Source organism: Balaenoptera ricei, chromosome 7 (genome assembly GCF_028023285.1).
Source record: "Balaenoptera ricei isolate mBalRic1 chromosome 7, mBalRic1.hap2, whole genome shotgun sequence".
NCBI classification, from domain to species: Eukaryota; Metazoa; Chordata; class Mammalia; order Artiodactyla; family Balaenopteridae; genus Balaenoptera; species Balaenoptera ricei.
This window is the reverse complement of record NC_082645.1, coordinates 103,731,279-103,756,617: the sequence shown is the minus strand read 5'-3', so window position 1 is coordinate 103,756,617 and position 25,339 is coordinate 103,731,279. Positions and strand designations below refer to the sequence as shown.

General features: G+C 55.9%; 1 protein-coding gene across 8 annotated transcripts; it reads right to left on the bottom strand.

Moving 5' to 3' along the window:
- Positions 1–11,037: 11,037 nt before the first annotated feature.
- Positions 11,038–24,562, bottom strand: SLC4A3 (solute carrier family 4 member 3). 8 transcript variants are annotated; one of them, XM_059928792.1, is made up of 24 exons: positions 24,402–24,562; positions 24,088–24,232; positions 23,592–23,757; positions 22,716–22,993; positions 22,461–22,576; positions 21,852–22,051; positions 20,065–20,231; positions 19,752–19,932; positions 19,137–19,272; positions 18,672–18,855; positions 18,144–18,243; positions 17,512–17,696; positions 16,612–16,837; positions 16,180–16,398; positions 15,715–15,863; positions 15,344–15,538; positions 14,676–14,894; positions 14,233–14,322; positions 13,541–13,707; positions 12,825–13,078; positions 12,333–12,502; positions 12,003–12,176; positions 11,827–11,856; positions 11,291–11,356 (listed from the first exon to the last, which is right to left on the bottom strand). In XM_059928792.1, the coding sequence occupies exons 2-23, from the start codon at positions 24,136–24,138 to the stop codon at positions 11,839–11,841; spliced, it is 3,645 nt and encodes a 1,214-aa protein (XP_059784775.1). In that variant the 5' UTR covers positions 24,139–24,232; positions 24,402–24,562; the 3' UTR covers positions 11,291–11,356; positions 11,827–11,838. The 8 variants fall into 8 exon arrangements, with proteins under 8 accessions (XP_059784773.1, XP_059784776.1, XP_059784774.1 ...); XM_059928790.1 differs by lacking the exon at positions 11,827–11,856 and having other exon boundaries at positions 11,038–11,356; XM_059928793.1 differs by lacking the exon at positions 11,827–11,856 and having other exon boundaries at positions 11,038–11,356; positions 15,344–15,406.
- Positions 24,563–25,339: the final 777 nt, after the last annotated feature.

Sequence of the window (25,339 nt, the reverse complement as noted above, 5' to 3'; positions counted from 1 at the left end):
TCTTGCTTCTGCTGTCTGCCCTCTGGTGGTTGAGGCTATCTAAGAGGCTTGATGGGAGGGTCTGGTGGTGGGTAGAGCTAGCTGACTGTTGCTGTGACGGTCAGAGCTCAGTAAAACTTTAATCCACTTGACTGTTGATGGGTGGGGCTGGGTTCCCTCCCTGTTGGTTGTTTTGCCTGAGGCAACCCAACACTGGAGCCTACCTGGGCTCTTTGGTGAGACTAATGACAGACTCTGGGAGGGCTCACGCCAAGGAGTACTTCCCAGAACTTCTGCTGCCAGTGTCCTTGTCACCACAGTGAAACAGAGCCACCCCCCACCTCTGCAGAAGACCTTCCAACACTAGCAGGTAGGTCTGGTTCAGTCTCCCCCAGGGTCACTGCTCCTTCCCCTGGGTCCCGTTGCACACACTACTTTGTGTGTGCCCTCCAAGAGTGGGGTCTCAGTTTCCCCCAGTCCTGTCGAAGTCCTGCAATCAATTCCCACTAGGCTTCAAAGTCTGATTCTCTATGAATTCCTCCTCCCGTTGCCGGACCCCCAGGTTGGGAAGCCTGATGTGGGGCTCAGAACCTTCACTCCAGTGGGTGGACTTCTGTGGTATAAGTGTTCGCCAGTCTGTGAGTCACCCACCCAGCAGTTATGGGATTTGATTTTACTCTGATTGCGGCCCTCCTACCGTCTCATTGTGGCTTCTCCTTTGTCTTTGGATGTGGGGTATCTTTTTTGGTGAGTTCCAGTGTCTTCCTGTCGATGATCGTCCAGCAGCTAGTTGTGATTCTGGTGTTCTCGCAAGAGGGAGTGAGAGCACATCCTTCTACTCCGCCATCTTGGTTCCTCTCCCCGAGATTATGTCTCTGATGTAGATTCCTGTAGTTTCTCTCTCTTCCTCTTCTTTTTCTTACCCTTTCAAAAGAGAGCGGTGTGTGTGGTGAGTCTAGCCTCCAGCCGCTGGGCCCAACCCTGACTGATGCATGGATTATTTAAAAGTGTGTTATTTAATTTTCAAGTTTGAGGTTTTCCTGTTATTTTCCTGTTGTTGATTTTCTAGTTTAATTCCACTGTGGTCAGAAAATAAATTCTGTATGATTTTGATTCTTTTAAGTGTGTTACAATTTGTTTTATGGCCCAGGATATGGTCTATCTTGGTATATGCTCCATGATCACTTAAAAAGAATGTGTATTCCGATGTTGTTGGGTTACTGTTCTATAAGGCTCATTTGATCCTCCTGGCTGATGGTGTGTTTGAGTTTTTCCACATCCTTGATGATTTTCTACCCATTGTTCTATCAATTGTTGAGAGAGGAGTGTTGAAATCTCCATCTAGAATTGTGACTTGTCTACTTCTCCTTTCAGTTCAGTGTTTGCTTCACATATTTCTTTGCTCTGTTGTTTGGTGCATACACATTTGGGATTGTTAAGTCTTCTTGGTGGATTGACTTATCATTATATCATATTCTTCTCTGTCTCCTACTGCTGGGCAACAGTGAAAGTTCCAACTCCCCACTAGGTCTCTTCTAAAACCACCCTGATGGGAGGGAGAAGGGGCCTCATCACTGCTACGTGGGGTGGAAATCCAGGCCCGCTACTTGGCCTCTATGACACCACCCCAGCAGGGTTGTTGAAGTGCCTTGTCACAGTCTCTCAAGGTTGGAAATCAGGGTTCCCCACTTATCCTTTCTTGGCATGGGTGGGAATGGGGCCACAGTTTTCTATGGTGTTTGGTGGTTACTGTACGAAAGTTTTCTGTCTTGCTGTGTTGTTCCTTTCCTGGTCCTTTGGCTAGAAAAAGCAGACTTTGCTGGAGTTTTTTTTTTTTTTCAAACTCATTGACATTTCTGACTTGCCAGCTACTTCAGCTCCAAATTTTGGAAATATGAGGCATAAAAAAAAAAAAAAACCAATCCCAAGGAACTCATCGATGTGTTCTTCCTCTGGTCCCAAGGTCCCTCCTGCTCTGCCACCTTCTTTACTTTCAGTTTTCTTGTGTTTCTTTTATATATAGTATCCAGGGGGGTTAGTTGTACTTTTCAGAAGGAGTAGGGGAGAGTATACCTACTGTCATTTATTTTTTAATAAAAGTTGTATTCAACAACCAGCTCACCAGTCCCTAAAATTTAACAACTGGCTCTTGTAAGCTGGCTCCAACATCAGACTGCTATGAGTTTCAGAGGGAGTCAGAGACCATCTGCCACCACAGAAGCTAAAAATGCCACATGCTCTCATTCCTAGCCTTCTCTGCAGCTTGGGCACAGACACATGATGTCAGCTTGGCCAAGGAGATGCATCCACCTGGGACCATGGATCAGGCACTAGTGATGCAGCAGGATAGTGGAGGATCCGTCTGGTGGCCATTCCAGGGGCAGCCATGACAGCAGTACCAGGGATGGCATCCACCACCAGGGACTCAAACTGCGGCACCTCACGCTCAGTGGTGACAGCAGCGTTCTCTCCAGACTTTTTCTATGACATGTCTTTGTGGTTCTAGCCAATGTCACTTCTGAGTTGGATTCTCCTACTTTCCCAGTGGTTCTATGAGTGGCTTTCAACAGCTCTGTTTCTGCTTAAATTGGCTAGGTCTGACTTCTATCGGGTGCCAATAAGCATTCTGACTGATTGCACATTGCACTGGCTCTCAGCTGCAAACCCCTCTGGGAAACAAAAACCTCAGCCTCTACCACAAACATCTTTATTCTTACTTAGGGGAAATGATTTGGGGAGTAACTTACAGCTAACACAGCAGTGGAACTCAACCTAGAAGGGGCTGCTGAGAGGAGCTGCTAGGAGCCCAAAGCCTCAACAACGCAGCTCACTATCTTAGCTGCCAAATGCCCCCGTCGGCTATTCTGACCGCCCACACAGTGACTTAATTATAGTCTCTCCTTGTGAGATGAGCAAGTGGCCATTGGGTGGAATGCACTAACTAGCCTGACCTTGGGAACAAGACAATCCAGATGACACTAAAATCTTATTCTCTCTTCTGCACTTCCCACTCACCCTCCCCCCTCCCACACTGCTGAAGACCTGATCACTGGTTTTTTATGTCCTTGAGGGTGGCTTTTGTGCATGAAAAAGACCACTTATAGCTTTACTCAGGTCTTGAAAATTAGAATTTGATTTACTAAATGTATAGATTCAGAAATATATGGCTCTTCCTTAAGCTTTAAAACATCAGCTTATTATCCTATTTATAAGTCTAACAAATATTAACAATCACTTTGAGAGGGCTTTTGATTAATGTTTAGCCCCATTTATACACTTAGCTAATTAAACCTCTTTAACATTTTAAGCAGCTTTTATAAATGTAATATATTCAATTCCTTTTTTAAGTACTTCATCTGGCAAACTTTCCCGAGTACTAAAGTGACTCTTATAGATTTAATAAATTAAGCATACAAAAAACAGTCAAGTTTAAATTCTCTTAAATTTCCAATTTATACGTAAACTTAGATTTCAACTTAAAATCACAAATCTCAATCAATTATTCAAGTGAAAGCACAAAAGAAGAATGTTAGTGGTCTATTATTCTAATAGCCAAATTCTCTTTAAAATTGTATGAACATTGGGGCTTCCCTGGTGGCGCAGTGGTTAAGAATCCACCTGCCAATTCAGGGGACATGGGTTCGATCCCTGGTCCGGGAAGATCCCACATGCCGTGGAGCAACTAATCCTGTGCGCCACAACTACTGAGCCTGCGCTCTAGAGCCCGCGAACCACAACTACTGAGCCTGCGTGCCACAACTACTGAAGCCTGCGCACCTAGAGCCCATGCTCCGCAACAAGAGAAGCCACTGCAATGAGAAGCCCGCGCACCACAATGAAGAGTAGCCCCCGCTCGCCGCAACTAGAGAAAGCCCACACGCAGCAACAAAGACCCAATGCAGCCAAAAATAAATAAATAAAATAAATTTTTTTAAAAAATTGTATGAACATAAAGTATCATTGCTATTGACTGAATGTCTGTGTCCCCCACCAAAATTCATATGTTGAAATCCTAACCCCCAAAGTGATGATATTAGAAGGTGGGGTCTTTGTGAGGTGATTAGGTCATGAAGGTGGAGTCCCCATGAGTGAAATTAGTGCCCTTATAGAACACCCCAGAGATCTCCCTTGTCCCTTCTGCCATGTGAGGACACAGCAAGAAGACAGATGGCCAATTGCAACAACATGGATGGACCTGGAGGGTATTATGCTTAGTGAAATAAACAGAGAAAAACAAATATTGTATGTTTTCCCTTATATGTGGAATCTAAAAAATAAAACAAATGAATGAATATAACAAAACAGAAACAGACAAACAGAACAGAGGACAAACTAGTGGTTACCTCTCCCCAGGGGTAGGGGAGAGGCAAGATAGAGGAAAGGGATTAAGTGGTACAAACTACTAAGTATAAAATAAATAAGAGGGACTTCCCTGGTGGTCCAGTGGTTAAGGTTCCATGCTACCACTGCAGGGGGCATGGGTTTGACCCCCAGTCAGGGAAATAAGATCCTGCATTTTGTATGCCACATGGCTCAGCCAAAAAAAAAAAAAGAGAGAGTGATATATTTTAAAAATAAATAAATAGAGACATCAGTATGTAATGCACAGCACAGGGAATATAGCCAATATTTTAGAGTAACTTTTAAGTGGAGTATAATCTATAAAAATATTGAATCATTATGTTGTATACCTGAAACTAATATGATATTGTAAATCAACTATACTTCAATTTTAAAAAAAAAGAAGACAACTGCTATCTATGAACCAGGAAGTGGGCCCTCACCAGACATCAAATCTTCAGCACCTTGATCTTGGACTTCCCAGCCTCTAGAAGTGTGAGAAATAATTTTCTGTTGTTTATAAGCTACCCAGTCTACAGTATTTTATTATAGCACCTTGAATGGGCTAAGATAATAATATATGCACAAATTCTTTGAACTTGAAAATATTAAAACTACAGCTTTGATTCCCTTAAACAGTTGTGTGCTGAATTTTTAATTTTCCCTAGGCTACGGAAATGTCTATGCATAAGGGAGATAATTTCCTTTTCTCTGAAGTTGTTAATCCATGAGATTTTGGGTAGGATGCTGACTGCATCCTCACTGGTGACTCTGTGGACCAGTCAAGCCCTATTTGCAGTCTCTAATTTTCTGACTTAAAGATGGAGGTGGCCAAAGAGATCACTCCCTTAGATACAAGTGGTTGATTACTGGCTTTCAAATCAGAGCCCAGTGCATGACCCCCATCCAAGACCCATACCTGATTTTGTAACTATTTGACGCTTAAAGTATGTAGCTATGTTTTTTCCCATATAACTTTAAAGGATCCTGCATTCTTTTCATATGATTCTTATCTCTTGGGGCTGCACAATTCTTATGGATGTTAAACTTCTATCTAATTTAATTCTGGTTATCTCTCAGAGCTTTGTTTGATTATTCAGTCATAACTCCCAAGGTCATTCTCCAAGGTCATTGCTCAGCCCCACCTCTTCACCCTCCTTTACCCACTGTGGTCCCTGAGTTCCTAATTCCCCTGGGAATGGAAGAGCAGGCTCCCTCCAAGATCTATGCTCCCTTCTACCTGGCAAGGCTAAGTAAGAAACTTCTTAAGCCTAGTACCTTCTCCCAGAGATTGTCTGGAGTTACCATGGCACTACAGCCTCCTGCTTCCCACCCTCCCAAAGCAGGCACTACAATGACCAAGGTCTCTTGGAAGAACAAGGTCCACATCAGAGGCACTGGGGCAAACCCCTAACCTCCCAGGAGGATGAGAGGACATAACCAAGTCACCAACCAGTTCCTGGACTAAGGTTACAACCCAGGACTCCCAACTCCCAGCCCCGCACTGTGACCACTCAACCACAATGCCTTCAACAACAGCAAAGTCAGCAGAGCCAGGAAGGAGCTCACAGATCACCCCAGCCAACCAGCCCAAACATTAGAGTGTGCTGCGTACAGCCCTTTCAGTTGCTTGGTAAACAGCATAGAAATAGGCATGGCTCCTGCCCTCTCTAAAATAAATATACATACCATGTATTTGTGTTTTCACACTAGGGAGAAGCGACAATAAGAGATGACTGTCAGCTATAGTGGGAAGAGAGGGTAGGGTTGGGCCCCAATGAGCAGAGGCTGGAGGAGAGAAAACAAGGCATAGGGGTGGCCTCCGGGGGTCCCATCCTTGGGGAAAACTCTTACCAAAAAAGCCCTGTACACGATGGGTCCTCCAAAAGCCAGATTGATGATGTTCTGGTCCCTCCATCATTAGCATTTTGAAGAACCACTGGTGGAGCAGGAACAGGACAGCTAAGATAGAACGCAAACCTTCCTGCCGGCTGGAACCCCAGGGCCATCTCCCAGGCTCCTGTCCATGTCCCATCTGGTCTCCTACGGCTCCTGGGGCTTCTGATGGCGCTTCCTCTTTCCCACCTGCCACTGTCTACTCATCAGCCTGGTATGCAGCCTCGCCAGCATCTCTCCCTCCAGCTGGCTGGGAAAGAAACCCATGATGCCTCTTTGGGTTTTGGGGGGATTTTTACTAACAGACACAGAGAAAAGTGACAGCTGTAATTGAAACTAACAAACATGAAAACCGAAACATTCTCAGAATTCTTTAAAAGTTCTATTGCTGTCACCTTGGCTGTCACTGGATCCTCAGCGGGGCAGTGTCCTTGACCTCTTGGCCCTTCCTCCTCTGCCACCTGCTCAGCCATAGGCCCTGAGCAGCCTGTGACCAGGAATTGTTTTGTTGTTGTTCAGGGTACAAAAAAGGCACAGGCTGGGTCTCTGCCCATCTTATGGCCGAGAAGGGAGATAGACAAGTACAAGTCACGGGGGTGCGGCAGGAGAGGTGCCTTGGCAGGCATGCCAAGACAGTCTCTAAAGAAAGTCTGGTCAAATATCATATGATACTGCTTATATGTGGAATCTTAAAAAAGGCTACAAATCAACTTATCTACAAAACAGTAATAGAGTTACAGATGTAGAAAACAAACTTATGGTTACTGGGGGGTAAGGGAAGGGGAGGGATAAATTGGAAGATTGGGATTGACAAAAACACACTACTATATATAAAATAGATAACTAATAAGGACCTACTGTATAGCACAGGGAACTCTACTCAGTACTCTGTAATGACCTATATGGGAAAAGAATCTAAAAAAGAGTGGATATATGTATAACAGATTCATTTTGCTGTACACCTGAAACTAACACAACATTGTAAATCAACCATACTCCAATAAAATTTTTTTTTAAAAAAGTCTTGTTTTGCATGCTCCTCAGCGCTCCCCTCCCCCTCCGTCATTCCAGCAGCATCTGGCCCCTGCTCCATCTCCAGCTGTGCCCCACCTGCTCTCTGTCCCTCCCCTCCCATGGTCCAGGCAGCCTTGTCCCCGGAGCTCCCTGCTCCTCCTCTCGGCCCCCAGATCCAAATGGGACTCACCCACCACCCAGAGAACACCCCAACGGCTGTCTGCTTAGTCAGCACTTGATAAAGCGTTGTTCAAGAAAAACATTTCTAACAAAATTAAAAATAATCGAAGCAGAGGCTTCAAATATTAAATCTTCCTTCTAGGGGCTTCCCTGGTGGCGCAGTGGTTGAGATTCTGCCTGCCAATGCAGAGGACACGGGTTCGAGCCCTGGTCTGGGAAGGTCCCACATGCCGCGGAGCAACTAGGCCTGTGCGCCACAACTACTGAGCATGCGCGTCTGGAGCCTGTGCTCCGCCACGAAAGGCCGCGATAGTGAGAGGCCCGCGCACCGCGATAGTGAGAGGCTCGTGCACCGCGATGAAGAGTGGCCCCCGCTTGCCGCAACTAGAGAAAGCCCTCGCACAGAAACGAAGACCCAACACAGCCAAAAACATAAATAAATAAATAAATAAATAAGTTAAAAAAAAAAATCTTCCTTCTAAAACATAAACCCTACAAATATTGAAGTTTGCTCTTGGCACAAGTGGTGAATCACACAACTGATCAAGTTCTCTCTCAGATAATTATATCTTTTATTTATCTAGAACCCAAACTCCTCACTCTGAGTTTCCTATCTGCCACATTGGATTCAATCCCCGGCTCGATGCTTGCCCGGAACCTGTTTGATTGTTATTTCCAGCAATGGCTTAAGCACCAGCTGTACCGGCAAGTGCCCTTGAGTTCTGTTTCGTCTTTCCACTTTCAGAATTCCCTTTGAGAGCTCTAAGTGTCAACAGGCACGATCATTATTTGAGTCACCTGATACAAGATGAGATGTCACACCGGCTGCCAAACGGGACATATTATTGCCAGGTTCTGTGCCCTAAGGGAGAGGGCAGGGGCAATCCAAGCAGATGGTCTGTGAGCTTCGACAGCCAGAAGTTTTCACGAGGTCATCAGACCACGAGTGAGCTGAATCTTCAGCACAGAACAAGGAAATGCCAGCTGCTCTCTTTGCTCAAAGCCGAAGAATGAATTAGCACTTCTCTGGGCCTGAAGTGGGCTTGAACTAGACCAAGGATACTGAAAGCTTGGGGCAGCTGCCCAGGATGCGGCCCTAACCCCGCACAGAGAGCCACAAGGAGAAGGCTAAGATGGCAACGGGTCCACTATCCTCCTTATTGGAAGGGTCCTGTGCCACCTGGGATGTGCCCACTCGCCAAGCTGCTTCCACTGTAAAGCAGACGGTAGCAGCGCCTGTCACTCAAAAGTACCATGGCTTCTACCCTCCTTGAGTCCCCCAGAGCTGTGCCACCAGGGCCGGATGTGGCTCCTCTCCTTTGGCTCCCCTCCACACCTGGAAGAAGGCAGCCTCAGTCAAGCTGCAGCCCCCCAGGAAGATAAGGTTGAAGGGTCAGTGAAGAGAAAGTCAGAGAAAACACCAAGGCTTCAGGACAAACTCTGAATATCCCCAAATGTGATGATCTCTGAAATGATCTCTGAAAGGCCAGGCCAACTTGTCTTCCGGTGGGTTTGCCACTGTCCCATCACCCCTGTCTTCCCCTGGCCCCCACTGTCATTCTGTCCTCTGCCATCCTTCAAGGGACCCATCCCTGGCAAAAGTTTGGGTTGCTCAGCCCCCTAAGTGCCCTCAGAGCCTCCACAGGCCCCCACCCTGGGTGAGAAATAATCCCCCCTAACCAGGCCCAGCCCAGCGCCTGTGTTGGTCAACTACAGCCTTGTACTTCACTAAACTGCAGTTGCCTTCCCTTGGGGAGTGGGGCTGGGGGAGGGTGGTTTAAAGGCCGTGGTCTTTAAGACTCCAAGCTCTTAGGGCTTATTCATGTCCTTTCCCATTGGGGGAAGCGGAAGGGGCATGTTGATAGCCCGAGGTTATGTCTGGCTCTATCTTTCACTGAAATTTGTTCACCTATTGTTCTAACTGAGGCCTCGGGGCCCAGTCATACTGGAGGCCGCCCTGACCCACTAGCCAGGACCAAGACTCATTCAGTTTCAAAAGCCCCCGCCCTCGTTTCTCATTTTCCAGCTGAGCAACACTCATACTTCTCAGCTATTCGCCAAGCAGAGATGACTGACACAACCTGTGTCCAATGAAGAGCTGAGTCTTCAGGGCTCAGATCACTACTTTCAGGGGCTCTGGAAGAAGCAGGTTCTTTCCCGTGGGGTCTCAGCATCCCACAGACCCAACAGGGAAGTCCGCCCACACCAAGGCCCCGATGGGGGGACCAGGCAACCTGATTTAGGGCTCAGGAAAGGAACAGAGTCCTGCGTGCAAAGCTTCTCAGCCGAGCCTATCTACATGTGTGGCCCCTGCCATCTCTGCGTTTGGAATCTGCTCTGCACACGTCTGTGTTCTAGTTTTTTGTGTTTCACCTTCACTTTGCTCCTTGGCGAAGTTCCTCTGAAATTCCACCTGGCCTTGGCCAATCTAAGGGAAAAGGAATCTTGCCTTCATGTAGGCCAGGAGAATCAGTCAGAGGCCAGATGCAGTTGGAGGCTATCGTGGCGCTAGAGACCGAAGCAGCCGACTGGATTGAAATACTTAAATCTGAACGGCAATCCAGGACAGCTGGAGGGCCACCTCTCTTCCTTATGAGCAAAACAAATAGCCTCACAGCAATCTGTCCCTTCTTTCTTGACCAACTTCAGGGCTCTAGCTGTAGGCCTGAACACCTGGGAGGAAACTGGGGAAAGGTAAGGAAGAAGTTGGGCCACCTCCAGAGTAAATGGGTAATGTAGGGTTGAGGCATCCTGGCTCTGGACGCTCAGAGCTGCCCAGGGCTTTGTCCATGGAACCTCTGCCCATGGAACCTCTCTGCCCCACCCCCTTGCCTACCAATGAGGAACTAAATGTGCTTGAATGGCATCTTTGATCATAGCGGGTCCACCAGGTGGCAGTGTTACCCGGGCCCAGTCCAGACAGAGCCTGCAGTGAGAGAGCGGCCACCAGAGGGCAACACAGGGACAGCCGCTCAACCACGCAGCTGGTTGCCTAGCAACTGTGACGAAATGGGCTCCCAGTTTGCACCCTCTTCAAGGCCTCCCAGGTTATTTCTGGCGTAACAAAGACTGTTGCACGCAAGGAGTGGCCTCAGGAATCCCAGAACTGCCTCTCTTTTAAGCCTGGAGACTCTAAAATGGTCCAGGGACCCCAAAGCCAGCACCACTCTGGCGTCTAGGGGACTGGACATCTCCTGTCCCTGCTCTTTGGACTGCCAAGGATCAGGAAAAGAAAATAAACATTTTCCATTCCCCTCTGTAGGCCCACAGCCATTGGGACGCTCTGATTTCCCTAGTGACTAAAGCAGAGCAACCTCGTCCCTCTCGCGTCCCCCAACCTCCCCCTTCTCAGCAGGGGCTGGATTAACAGCATGTGACCTTGAGCCAGACCTTGAGCCTCCAGCTCCTCAACTGTACTTCAAGCGGGGGGGTCGAGGGGGTGCTGATAAGATCCAGCTCTGACCTTCTGTGGTCTTGATTCTCTCCCTTTCCCCCAAGAATTCTGTCCTTGCCTCAAAACTCTCCCTGATTTTGACGACCCTGAAAACAGAATTCTTCCAATTCCAGATGGATAAGTATGACCCGAGAAACCAGAGATGGAACCAAGAAAGTGAGGCAGACACAAGACAGGGAGTGTGGTTATAATGAGCTCAAAGCCTGTGCCAGTCTGGTCTGTGAAAGGGCCTGGGTGAGACGAGGTCAGCACCCAGGGCAGAGTCAGGGGGCCACTCTAGCCGTGGCATCAGTAGTGGTTCCAGGCACGTCTCTGGGTCATGAGGAGCCCGCTGGCCCTGGGGCTGGGCTCTGACTGGGGCCTGGTGTCAATCACTAAGGTGTCGGGGTCTCCAAGGGGGACCATGGTGGAGGGTCACACGGGCATGTGCAGCTCGTTGTACTCATCCTGGCCATCCTCATCAAAGTTTGGTTCAGCATCTTCGGAGTCCAGCTGCAAAAGGGGGCAGAAGGTTGGGAGAGGCAGGGAAGCGGACTTACCGCCTCCCGTTCCCCAGCTCCTCCTTGGGCCGGCAGCCCTCACTGCCCCTAGACCTTTCCAAGCCTCACTGTCTACAGCGACTGTGGCCCCAGGTTGAAGCACTTCCCTCTGACCAAAACCTTCAGGTCACCCCCCAGCGATACCTCCTAATAATAATAATGATGATAGCAGCTACCACAAAGAAGTACTTTCCTGGGGCTCTGAGGTCCTGTGGTACCTTTGTACACCATGCGTGGGCAGAGGATTTTCAAAAAGATGTCCCTTCCTCTAGCTGACAAAAACAGGGCTCAGAATGGATTTCAGTGCCACCCCACGCCCGCTCATCCCTCAGCTGTGTGCTTTTGTTCAGGACACAACCTGCACAGTTGCCTACAGCAGCCCTGTGCTTCCTTCACACCAAACAACCATTCTCATTGCTTTACCTGGATTTGTGTTTAATCCTCACCACGATCCTATAAGGGAGAACCTATTAGTAGCCACGTCACACGGATGAAAATGAGATTTCAGAACGTTAGGTAATTTGTCTGTGGTCACACAACAGCAGAGACTGGCACCCAGGGCCCGAGCCCCTAAGACTGCCCCAAGCGCCTTCCCTTACCGCCTGTAGCTCCCTGTCCTGGAAGAGCCGGGGCAGGACGCAACGCCTCAGAGGTACCGTGAGCAGCAGCAGGAAGGGAAAGGCGAGCGAGGCCGCCGTGGACTTGACCACCCAGAGCAGTGCGATGCAGCCCAGCTGGATGCACGTAAACAGGTGCATCCGCCAGGTCTTCACCTGGGGAACAGGCGTCAGGTCTCACCACATCTTTAGGAACTCGGGTCCCCAAGTCCCAACTTAGCCTTCAGAGTCCATCTCCAGCCCAGGGATCCCTCGGCACCCCCTCCAATCCCCATCGCCCCGTCGCCCCACCTCTGTGCCTCCTGGCCCTACCTTGGTCACATAGGGCTGTTCGGGATGGTGTTTTGCTGGCATGAGTATGAGCAACAGACGCTGGGACAGCTGGATGCCAGACAGCGATGTGACCCCCATGTACAGGAAAATCCCAAAGAGCACAGCCAGTGGGATCCGGCGCAGCACAGCCCCCATGACGATGGACAGGCCTGGAGGAGGTGACACACACCCACATGACCCCTCAGGCAGCCCCCGTGAGGACGGATGGGCCTGGTGGGGAGGGGATGAGCCGGGCCTCATCACTGTGACCAAGAGAAGATGCAACAGGATAGAGAACCAAGAAAGGGCTCAAGCAAAAAGGCACATGCAGTGTCAAGAAGCAGGTCTGGGGGTCAGAGCAGGGGCTCGTCATGATGCGTTTGGAAACTCAGAAGGGATCTGGGTCAAGCCTGGGATGGAGAAAGGATTGAAGGTCCAAGAACGCAAGTCTGTGGGGTGGGGACCAGGGCCGTGCAAGGTGGGCGCTCTCACCCACGAGGCTGGCGATGAGCACTCCAGTGACCCGCTGCTCCCGCACCTCCTGGATCTGGGGCTTGTCGCCGGGAGCAATGGCAGTGCGCATAACGGTCAGCGCATTCACGTGGGTGACCGAGCGGACGGTGGCGGCCGTGAGCCAGGGCAAGCCGAACAAGCCACAGAGCCCACCCAGGGAGCCGATGAGAAGCAGGTCCAGGTGGAAGCCGGAGCCTTTGAGCAGCCTCCGCGCCTTCTGGCTGACAATGAGCCTGCGGGGAGAGGATGGGAAGTGGTGAGGGTTGCGGGGGGGTTGGCCAGCGACGGGGCCAGGCACACACAGCAGGGACGGTGTAGAGGGGGAAGGACATGCAGAGCAGAACTCTCCCAGGACCTGCCAGCTTCCTCTTTCAAGTTCTCAAATTGAAGTTCTCATATTTAAGCAAATTTGAGCCAAATTCCCATGCTGTGGATATTTAAAACACCACAAAAGCCAGATGCCAGCTCTCACCACGTCATTGTGGTTTAACCAAAATGAGATACATGTGAGCATCACTGGCGGAGAGGACATGCTGCCAGGGTTTTCTGAGGACTGTCAAGTGCCACCCTGCAAGTGGTGGTGGTAACAGACAGATGCCATGCCAAAGCACCACGGGGAAACCATGCCCCAGGCCCACGGACACCCTCCGGCCGCCAATCCCACGGCTCCCCACTCCTCTCCCCAGCCCTCTCACGCAGTGATCTGTGTCTCCATGAAGATCAGGATGAGGACCAGAAGGGCGGGCACTGCGGCTGCCACCATCATCCAGGGCGGGAAAGGACGGGCGCTACCCAGGGGCGGGATGAACCAAGTGCGCTTATCGGGGGAGGTCACTGAGAGCCCCGTGGGCACCGTCAGCTTCTGCATGACCAGAAGGAAGACCGGGTTCAGGGTCGCTAGCAACTCCACGTAGCAGCTGCTCCCACCCAGCTCTGTGTCCCCAGTACCAGGGCTCCGGGGAATGTGGGTGTGAACAGGTTTGGGGAAAACTAGTTTTGTATCCTCCAAAGTCACTGTTCCTCCAAGGGGTCTGGCAGCGAATGAGGAAATGATATACCTTCTCCCTGAGCCCCGGAGCTGCCAGGAGACCTGCTGCGGGGGCACCTGTCATTCTGCCCCCAGTCCCACACCTGCTCCTCCAGGAGTCCTGACTAAGGGTCACACACAGCCCCAGACCCCCTGGCCGGCCTCCTCAGCTGGACCACACAGCTGCTTCTGAAACCCCCAGCCTACCCACCCCTGTGCAGCCCCAGCACGTAGCCATTCCACTAGGAAAGCTGGGTTCCAGCCCTGACTGGCTGCTGGGGCAATGGGGACATGTTATGGCCTGCCTCTCAAGGCCCTGGGGTGAGAAGCAGCTGCCAGAGGGGGTCGGGACTCACTCACCTGTGTGTAGGTGTCTGTAATGGAGTAATCCACCAGGACCATCACCAGAATGGAGATGGGGATGCCGAAGTCCCCGATGATACGGCGAGCCTTGAGAGGGGCCAATGAGGGGAAGGGAACAAAAGGTGGATGGAGGGGAGGGTCAGGAGACTAACATGGGGGTTTTTTACCCGGACCCTTCTTGGGCCTGAGCAGGAGCCAGAAGTCCCCTGACCTGTCCCTTTAAACCCCACAGGTGCCAGCCCAGCCCAGGAGGGCATTCCTCTCCTGATTACACTTCTCTGAGGCTTCAGACAGGGGCAGAGGCTGCACAGACTTGGTTGAGGTCTTCCATGACCGGGAGAAGGGGGCAGCCCCTCTCTGGAGCGGAGCCTGGCAGTGACAGCAGGAACTGAGGGACACCCACAGGGGGTCCACAGGCCCCACTCCCGCCGGCCACGCACCTTGCCACCCAGGAAGCGGCTGTTTCTGAACTTGCGCAGGAAGAAGGCAATGAGGAAGGTCCCGAGCATGAGGATGAGGGACAGCAGAGCCGTGTTGGGTTGGTTCCTGGGGCCCGGCGGCCCCTCGGTGGGGGGCAGGGCAGTCCCATTCAGGTCCGGCTCAGCTGCCAGGGCTCCCTCAGGGGGGTAGAACGGCAGCAGCGGGTGCTCCGTGAACACCTGTGTGGGTTACAAGGTTGCCCTAGCGCTCACCTGGGCAGGTGCCTGATTTCATAGCATCAGTACACCTGTGAGGGAGAGGGCGGGCCCCTCCCACACCCGACCGGGCAACATAACACAGGACATCCAGCTCCATCTCACACACAGACGCCCTTCCTCTACATACAGTGACCCAAGGCCCCCAGACCCGTAGCCCTGACAACGTCCCCTTTCCGTCCCATACCTGTTCAGGTGAATCCTGGACTTCAAACCTCTGGGTTTGACTCCCTGCCCTTCAGCTCAGACCTAGCCCTAGGGCGTCCTCAACCCCCATGCCCACACCCTACAGAGCCTTCCCCCTCGTCCCTCCACCTGCAGTGCTCCGCACCCTCACCCCAGGCTCTCCTTCCCAGGGTGCTGCCCAGCCCCCATCTACACCCACCCCCCCCAAGACCTCTCAGGGCCTCCACCTTGTAGAGCTTGTGGAAGGTCTCATAGATGAAAATGAGCGAGATGAGGAAGGCGAAGATCTCCTGGGTGAAAGGTGAGATGTAGCGGACCAGGAAGCTGCCTTCCGCGGCCACCAGGGCAAGGACAAAGACCACCAGCCAGAGGCCAACCCACACCCGGCCTGTGAGGTACTCCAGGCCCTGGGCTCGGCAGAACTAGAGGTCGGGAGAGAGAGGTGGTTACCCACAGCCATCTGACCTGGCCCTCAGGGCCCCACGGGATGGGCAGGAGGTGAACCCCGAGGGAGAGGAGGGGGAAAGACCGCAGGGGCCCATCACCTGGGCCAGGGGTGGAGCAGGTGACCCCTGGGGAGGGGCGGGGTGGCTGTCACCTTGAAGAAGGCTTCTTCGAACACGAGCAGTGGCCCTGAGAAGCCGACCACGAGCAGCGGCTGGGCCCCCAGCAGCGAGAAGAGGACACCAAGCACAGCCGTGGACACGATCAGCTCAGACACACCCATCAGTCCTTCTGTCTTCTCCCCTGGGGCGGGCAAGGGTCAGTGGGACGGCCCTGGCCTGGCTCCTTCTACCTGGCCCCTCTTTCTTGTCTAGTTTCCCCTAACCTGGGGACCCAAGAAAAATGGAGCAGCCCCCCAGAGTGGTAGATAGGGACCCTCACCACTCTCAGCCCTCCTGCCGCTCACCACCAGCCCCCCAGGGTAATCATCGGATCCCCCACCCCTTGCACCCACCCCCTCTCACGTTATTGTCATCCCAGAAGTGACCACTGGGACACCCTGACCCAGCAACCCTGCAGGTGACAGCGAGCCCCCTCACCTCTCCTCCCGCCCCCTCACCTAGCAGCCCCCCGAAGGTGATGGCGGGACTGAGGGCAGCGAAGTAGATGAAGAGCACGGCAGCCACGCACTGGGAGTGCAGGGCGTCCCGCAGGTCGCTGGGGTAGTGCGGGTACCGGCGCTTCACGTCCCGGACAAGCCCCCCGAACACCGAGCCAGTGCGCAGCAGGGGGTCGTCGTCAGGGGGCGCCTCGGAGCCCCCTAACTCCATCGCCAGCTCTGGGGGAACAAGGGGCTGCTGGAACCTCGTGCTTGGAGCAGGCCCTGGGCCCACTCCTTCCCAGCCTGGGACGCAGTGCAGAGACCTGGGTCAGGGATTGGAAGCTGACGTGCAGGGCTCAACAGTCGGGATGGGGCTGGGGTCAGAGCCTTGGGAGCCGTGGGGGGGGCGGGGCATGTGTTCAGGGGGCTCCAGGCCCCAAAGGGTCTGACCTTTCCCAGGGGCCACGTAGCCGCCCTGGGTGGTCATCTCAACTTTGGTCTGCTCGCGCTCCCGCCGCTTCCTGAGCAGCTCGCGCTGGAAGGCAGCCACGGAGCGCAGCAGGTCTCGGCCCTCCACCTCGGACGGGGGGATCACGATGCTGCCATCCAGAAACTCGCTGATGGCGCTCAGAAGGTCCTGCCGGTCGTCCGCCTGATAGGCAGCATCGTGGAATAGCTGGAGGCAGGAAAGCCAGGGGCTGAGCCCACAGCCCAGGGAGGCCCTGGGAGGGGGGGCTTCGGGGAGGAGGTGCTGGGCCATCAGAGAGCCAGAGGCAAGGTGGACGTTCAGCCACATACACAGGTCCAGTCCACTTGTCAAAACTCTGACTCATGTCCCTGCTGGCCGGCAGGCAGCCACGGCCCTGAACACCTCCCAGACCCCCAGGAGTGCCCGCGCTCTTCCCCCGGGAGCCTCCAGGCTTTTCCACAATGCAACAACTGAAGGGATGACGCCTGGCATAGCGTTACCAATCCAATCTCCATCCTCACTGGAGAGCGCCCACATCCTGTTGGTTGGGAAGTATTTCGAACATCACCCCTGGCTAGAGGACCCTCCTGTCCAAGCCCAGCTTCCCTTTCGAGTCTCATGTCACATCCAAAGCTTCAGCGTCTGGGCTTCTTCGTTCGTGCATCCACCTCCCTGTCCCCTCCCACAGCTCCAGCCCAAGGCTCCCTTTTCCCTCTCAGCTCACCCCTCCCTCCACCACTCCAGAGCGCTGCCTCCACCCCGAAGGGCCGCTAGCACCCCTGCACCCATGGATACCACTGGGGGCAGCGAGAGGGACAGAGAACAAGCAGGGCTCAGGGGAACAGGCCTAGAACGCCCAGCCTGGGGGCTGCCGGACCCACCTTGTCAGACATGAGGGTGGCAATGGAGCGCCCAAGCTCGTGATAGTCAGTGCTGGTGTGGCCGGGTCCCAGCATCACGAAGAGAAAGCGAACCGGCACGGGGACCTCAAGCACAGACTCCAAGAGTACAGCTTCGTTCAGGCGCACAAAGGCTGCCGCTGGCTGCTCCAAGAAAGGCACGCAGCCTGGGGGGACAGTAAGGCACAGGGTGCTGGGCAAAGGGGAGCGGTCAAGGCAGGCCCTGGGGGATTATCTGGGGCCATCATGTACAGTTGAGCAGGTTGTGCACTGCAGAAAGAAACCCCAATCTAAAGAAGCCCTATTTGTTTATATGTCTGTACATTTATTACAATTTACCAGCAGATGGAAATCAAGGGTATTGAGGAAGGGGTGCTTTTTTCTAATTCTCACAACGGAGTTATACGGACTAGAAGCAATCCAAGATAGTAGAAAACTGGAAGGGAAGCAGGCAGAGGGCTAGGGAAGATGGGTTGAGAGGAAGACCAGGGGCAGGGTGGGGGCCTGGCTGGGGATGGACGAGGCAGCCTGCAGGCCAGAGGTCAAGACAAGCAGACCATGGTGGAGGCACCCACGCCCTGCAGCCCCTGTGCCCAGGGCCCAGCGCTCCTCACCCACGAGCACAACGGTAGCCTCAGCATCTTCAGGGATCTTCTCCAGCAGCTTCAGGCTTTTCCCCCGGTGACCATCTCCCCCAGGCATGTGGAGGGGCTTCTGAGGACGCAGAACTGGAATAGGGCTGGGACCCAGACCGGAGGCCATGGCAGGCCCTCCCATCCCTTGTTCCAGGCCTGGACTCTGCCCACCAACCTCTGGATCTGGGCCCTGCTTTTTCCCTCCCCAGCCAGGGTGGAGACTATTGGTGAAGTGCCCCACAGCAGGATCTGGACCCCTCCTCCAAGCCCCCTCCTACATCTCAGCCTTACCTTGTTTAAATGGCTCCCCTGGGTCTGCCCCGTCATCCCATTTAAAATTTCTGTTTCTCCAGGGCAGGGGTCCCTCCTGAATGTAGGTCCCCCACATCCCTAGTATGGTGCCCGGCATCCAACCTTCCTGACCCACTCAGTGAAGCCATCCGTGGCCTCTACTGAAACTGGAAGCCCTCCCCATCCCCCAGCCCAGGTCAGAGCAAGGCGACTGACCTCCTTGGCCTCAGGGTCATGAGGCCAGAGTGGGGCTGGCTCCCCCAGGTCATCAGCCACGGTAGGCACTGCACCATCGGGGCCATGGCTGGGGGTTGGGTGATGATTCCCTAGGACCGAGTTCACGCTGGAACTGGACGCATTTCGGGGAAAGAAGCCACTGTCCTTGTCATCATTGGGATGGCTGGGGAGAGGGCAGAGGGGGCAAGGCAGGTTAGAAAGACAGCCCCTTGGTGGACTGAGGTCATGAGGAAATGAGGAACGGAGGGTCAGGGCCTCCATCCTTTTTGCCTCAATGTAAGAAGGAACTTTCTAACGGTTGGTACTGTCCAAAGATAAAGAAGGAATGAGCTCCCCATCATTTGGGGGTATTCAAGCAGAGGCTCGAGAGCCACTCAGTAGAGTCTGTGCTCCTGGAAGGCAGCTGAACCTGAAGGCGCCCTCCCAGGCGCCCCACCCTGGCACCTGTGTTTCAGCAGCAGGGTGCGAAGGACACTGGCCCTGTCCTCCGGCCGGATCTGGTCAGACACAATCATGGTCTCCACCACGAGGTGTGCGATGCCTGGCAGAGTGGTCTGCTCCAGGTCCAGGAGGGCAGCTCCTGCGGGCACAGTCAGGGGAGGGAGCACGGTCCCGTGAGGTAGAAAAAAACCACCCCCCAGTGGCTTGCTCCCCAAGGGCAGGCAGACATGCTGGGTGAGCCAAGCACCTGATGTGCCCAGGTGCATACACAGCTCCATGTGGCCACAGCCCAGCCAGAGAGGGATGCAAAAAGAGAGCAAGGGGTGAGGGCACAGCCCCTCCTTGCCCAGAGAGGGGGTCATCTGTTGATTTACTGCATGTGGACAGATACCTACTGTGCCCCAGGTACAGTGCCAGGTACCTGGGCACAGCCCCACCCCTCAGAGCTTATGGCTGTGCAGGCAGCTGGACCCCATGTCCCCAAAGTGGCAGCCAGACCTCGCCTGGTCCCAGGGCTCCAGGGAGCAGTCCCTGGAGCTGGGCAGCCCGGCACAGGTCGAGCTCTGTGGTTTGTGAAGAGGGCCTGCAGCTCTAGGCCCAGGCCTGCAGGGCCCCTACCGTGGGCAATGGTCCTCCTGAGCTCCAGCAGGCTGTGGAAGGAGAGCGAGGCCACATGCGGCTTCCCCCAGCGCTCCGTCTCTTCCTCCACGTCCTCCTCAAACTTGATCCAGCGGGCCGTCTCCCGCCAGTGGGGCTCCTGGCTGCGGTCCAGCATCAGCTCATTCAGCTCCACAAACACCTGGGGTGGGCGCCAAGGGTGAAGGCCTGGGGACTGCCAGGTGGGACCGGCTGTCCTGGGGACATGGCAATGGGCCAGGCAGGGAGGGAGGGAGAAGGGGGGAGGAGAGGCGAGAAGAATCCAAAGGCTCACTTCCTCGGGGTCCGGTACCTCATGAGGCCTCCGGTCCAGCTGCTGCTTCTTCTTCTTCCTGCGCAGGATGGGGGCCAGGCCACTGGGGCTGCCCCTCCCGCCCTGCGTCCGAGACGGCTTCTTTACCAGGTGCCGGCGCACGCCAGGGTTGTCCTCCAGCCGGTGACCTGCGGAGAAGATGGGCTTGGCGGTCCCAGGGTTCCAGCTCAGGGCCTCAGGGTCATTGCCAGCCCCTCCAGCTCTGCCCAGACATTCTACTCGGGGGAGCGCCACAGTCACCCAGGGACCATGCTGACAAAACCATATCGTCCAGCTGGGCCATTTCATACATAAGGAGACTGAGGCCCAGAGAGGGGAAAGGACTAGTCCAAAGTCACACGGGGACACTGGCTAAGCCACAGTAAAAAGGCAGACCCCCAACTCAGTCCATAGCCCCGGTCATGGCCACGGCCTCTTACTCGGCAGTGCCAGGACCCACATTAAGTCTCCAGGCCCCGCGCCCTCAGCACCTTCCCTGTGCCCCTCGGCACCCATGTGTACTCCCCCGTGGGCACACATCCAGACGGACTCAGGCAGAGCGTCTCTCCCTTCCTCCGCATCTGCCCCTTCCAGGCCCGCAGCTGGGGGAAGGTCAGCAGCCCCGTTACTCACAAGCCGGTCCCCCCACCATGGGGCTCAGCTGGCCCCTGATGGATTCCCACAGGTCATAGTCCTCAAGGTCCAGCACAAACATCTCTAAGTCCTCTGAGGCCAGCGAGTCTCGAGGGCTGGGGGCTGGAGCCCTCTGAGGGCTCTGACCCTCAGCGCCCCCGGGCCCAGGGCTCAGTGCCCCATTGGGCTCTGTGGCCTCCTCCAGCGGGCTCATCATTCCCCAGATGGCCAAGGTCTCAGCCCCTGCTCCCTCCTAGAGCCCCGGCTCTCCTGAGAGGTAGGAGCCTGGACAGCAGTGGTCCTGGTCCAACCAGAGCTTGAAAGTGGCCGGGCCTCCTGACCCCGACTCCCCAGGTCCCCAGGCCTGCTCCCTGCTGCTTCCAGCCCGCACCCTAGGTCTGTAAACACGCCCTCCCCCTGACCCCCCCCATCCCACCACCGCCACCGCCGCCGCTGCTGCTGCCGCTGCCATCGGATTGTTCCTGTCCCTGTCCTCAGGCCCTGGCAACTTTCCATGACGTACTGCGCTCAGAGCCCTCCCCCCTCCCCCCCACCCCCACCCCCCACCCCCGCACACACACTGTGGTTCCAAGGGGGAGGAGGGCGGGGTCGGTGATGCCCCTGGCTGGGCACAGAGCCCCATGGGTGAGGACAGGTGGCACAGAAACCAGGGCACTGATAAGACGGAAGGAATGTGCCGAGATCACAGCCAGGCCCGGCCAAGGGTGGTGTGATGGGAGTAGGAGGCTCCTGACACAGGGAGAGGCAGGGCCTGGCGGAGTGGCTGGGACTCAGGGCGCTGGTTCAAAGCGGGTAAAAAGAGTTTGCCCGGAGAAGAGGAGCCTCGGGGGAGGGGGGTACAATGATGTCTCCAAACGTCATGTGGAAGAAGGGCTGCCTTATTCCGGGGGTGACTCAGAGGACACAACCAGCACGGAAGGGCAAAGGCATCGTGAGGGGAAATCTCAGCTCTGGCACCCGAGGCATGGCTTGGTGAGGTAGTGAGCTCCCCATCACCGGCCACATTCCAGCAGACAGGGATACCGCAGAGGAGCTCAGCCCTGGGTGGGGGAGAACACAGAGCCTCTCCAAGGTCCCTCATAGGCTGGGCACCCCTGGAAGTGGGTGTCACTCACTCTTCATGTCGTCCAGGTCCGCGGAGCCCAGCATCTGGGCCTCCGCCTCATCAGTGGGCACCTGCTGCTCCGGGCCACCCGGGCTGCCCAGGGCACTGCCTGGGCGTAGCCGTTCCCGCAAGTCATAGCTGGCTGACGGGCTCCGTGGCCGGCTCTTCTCTCCGGCGACTCGGGAGACCCGGGCCCGGGGACTAGGGGAGCTGAGGAGGCAACATGGCAGCCTTGAAATTGGCAGGGAACCTCAGTGGAGATGGGCCAGGTTAGGGGGTTCCTCTGCCCTCCCCCAGCTTGGGACAGGGCCTGGAGAGGCCCCCTGGGGACTAAACATAGGCTCCTCCTGGGCAGAGCAAAAAGCTTACCTCCACCTTCCTGCCCCCATCGCACTGGTCCCCAGTTCCTCTTTGTCCCCATCCTCCTCTTCACCCAGACACCCTCTCTCTCCTGAAGGACTCTCCCTGCAGGCCCTCTGGTTCTCTCCTCCTTGTCAATCATGCAGAAAAGGGGCACGCCCTCCCCGGCTCCTCCGCCCCGTCTCCTTTCCTCCTAGCTTCTTCACTGGGGTCAGGAGGGAGCCTGGGACCTGCTCTGGGCTGGGCTGGAGACCAGTACCTGACCGAGTGCTGGGGGCTCTTGTCGGAGCGCGGGCCCACCGGGGGCAGGGGCTTGGTGAAGGCGGCCCTCCCCGAGAGGCCGGGACTGTCATCCTCGTCACTTCCAATGGAGAACTGTGGATAAACCCCGTGTGCCCTGGGTCCCTGCCCTGACTCAGCCCCAATCCCCCCACTCAGCCCCGCCTCCCCCCCACCCCGCCAGGCCTCCCCTCCTCTCCCTGAGCAGCCAGCCCTCCCTGGGGACAGACCTTACCTTTGCTTTCGGTGGGGACCGTGTGGGTGGAGGTTCTACAGGTTCTGCCTCAGACTCCCCTTCCTCTTCCTCCTCCTCTTCCTCCTCCTCATCCACTCCGGCTCCGCCCTCCTCCTGGATGGGAGGGGTCCCCTCAGAGGGGGGAGCAGAGGTTCTCTCTTTCTTCCTCTTCCTCCTGGTTTGCCGGGCAGAGGTGGGGGGCAGTCGCCGCAGCTTGTGGGGTGGAGGCAGGCGCACCGAGAGCGGGTGGTGGGTGTGATGGGATGTGTGCCGGTGAACTGGGGGTGCAGGAGAGCTGGTTGGGGCCCCCACAGCAAAAGGGGGCCCCTCACCACCCTAGGGACGCACACCTTATTCTAGCTCAAGGCCTCAAACAAGGGCACCCTAGTCCTTCCTCCAGAGTCAGGCTCCCCCCAACACCTGTATCCATAGCCTGTCATTGGGGAGGCCTGGTAGAGTCGGGGGGATGGAGTGATGGAGAGGGGAGGTTGTGACAGGGAGGATGAGGGGATGAGAGGACAGGACACAGCAAGGAAGGGAAAGGTAGAGTCAGCAGAGCTAAGGAGGGGAGGAGAGGTGGCAGAGAGATGAGAGCAGGGCCAGAGGTATGACAGAGCCTTGAGGAAGATAAAGGTCACCAAGGGAGGCCTCAGGCCCGTCTCCCTACAGCTCCCCTGTGTCTGGGGCTCAGCCCCCCCGGCAGGCAGACAGGTGACGGGTAAGTGAGGCAGGATGACTTAACATGGCATGGCGGCCCAGCACAGCATCCAGCATAAGATGACACCGGGTGACCAAGCCAGTGGTGAGCACGGTGATGGTGGCAATGAAGGTGATGGCGGTGAGGGCGGCCACGCTAGGGGTCCCCAGGCTACCCACACTCAAAGTCCCGCTCGCTGTAGCTGCGGCTGGGCTTCTCGGGGTCCCAGGCCGGGGGCTTGCTGATGAGGTCCCCAAACCTGCTCACAGCCAAGGTCTTGCCCAAGTCATCCTCCTCCTCCTCCATGTCTGGACTCAGAGGGGGCTCCTCCAAGGGCACCCGGACCTGCAAACCCAACAGCCTCTTCTAAGGAACCCTGACCCATGAACGCCACACACCCACCCCAACTCCGAGCCCTAGGTGGAGATGGGGGAGACCAGCAGACTCGTCTTCTACTCCCTGTGGCCCAGGCTGGGGTCAACCTCCCAGGCTTCCAGGGCTTGGGAGGAGAGGGGGCAACAGATCCGAGAAATACCAAAAGACCCCCTCTTTCTCCATATCTCCCGCCCAGCTCTATCCCTGGATCTGGGGGTCCCAGGGTCGAACAGAAGACCCCCCTCTCCTCCTTGAGGTCCCTCCCCCTCCTCTTCTCCCACCCCCGCGAGCGTCAGTCACCTGGGGTAGGGGGGAGGCGCCCCCGGGCGGCGGAATCACTCCATTGGCCATGTCCGGAGAGGCGGCTTGGGGGGTCTCTGACTCACTGAGGGACCCGTGACCCGGGTGAGAAGAAGGGGGCGCTGCGCGGACCTAATGGGGAGCCCTGGGGGAGGAGGGCGGGATCAGGAGCTTCGCGCGGCCGCCCCCCCTCCCCCTCTCCCTCCCCCTCCCCGGAGCTGGATCCCCCGCCCGCCCGAGCGACCATCGAGGCCCCGCCGCGCCCGGGATGCCCCGGGGCCCGGCCCGCCGCTCCCCGCCCCGCCCTGCGGTACCTCGGCGCTCCGGAGCGTGCGGGGCTCGGGCCGACCGCCGCGCCCCATCTCCTTCCCGCGCTCGCTCCGGGGCCTGTCGCTGCGCAGGGCCGGACGGCCTGGGGGCGCCCGCGGAGGCAGCGAGCCTGGCGGGCTGGGCGGACGCAGGCGCCGGAGCCCGCAGCCCGCGGCTCCACCTCCTCCCGCTCGGCTCCGCAGCTCCGCAGCCGCCGCCGCCGCCGGGCCGCACAATGGGAGCGGGCGGGCGGTGACTCACCCCGCCCCGGCCGGCCCGGCCCCCACGCGCGGACCCCCGCAGGACCCCACCGGCCCCCCAACCCCTTCTCCGGCGCCCCACGCGTTGCCGAGGGCGGGTGCGCCGCCCTCCACTCCCACAATCCCCAGATGCACGCACCACCTTGCTTTTAGCCTCCCCTCCCCGCAAGAGCCGTGGAGGCGACCCCTCCGCAGACGCCAGCCCCTCCAACCTTGGGAACTGAGCTCGCAGGCCTACGTGAGCACCCACCACCTGTCCCTTCGGTCCCGGTATAGCCTCAGATGCCTGGCTTCTGCCACCAGGCACCGCTCAACATTTGACCTTGGCAGTTACCTCCCTGGGCCTCGGTTTCCCCAGTGTAGCCAGAGGGGCCTGGAATCGGGGTGTTCCGAAGTTCCATCCAGCTCTAAGATTCTGCGGCTCAGTTTCTACACCATCTCTCTCCCTCCTCCACCCCCTGAGGTCACATCTCCTTTTCCAAGGGCAAAGGTCTTTGGAAGGAACGACTGGATCCCAATTTGACCCTCTGGGGGTCTCGCTGAAACTGAGCACCTAGCGCAATGCCATGTCCCTAACAACCCCTCATTAATAGCTGGTGGAGCCACGTCCCTGAATCCTGAGGAGAATTTAGGAGGATGTTGGGGGAGAACCCAGGGTGGAGCTGATGGTCAGGAGAGGGGCC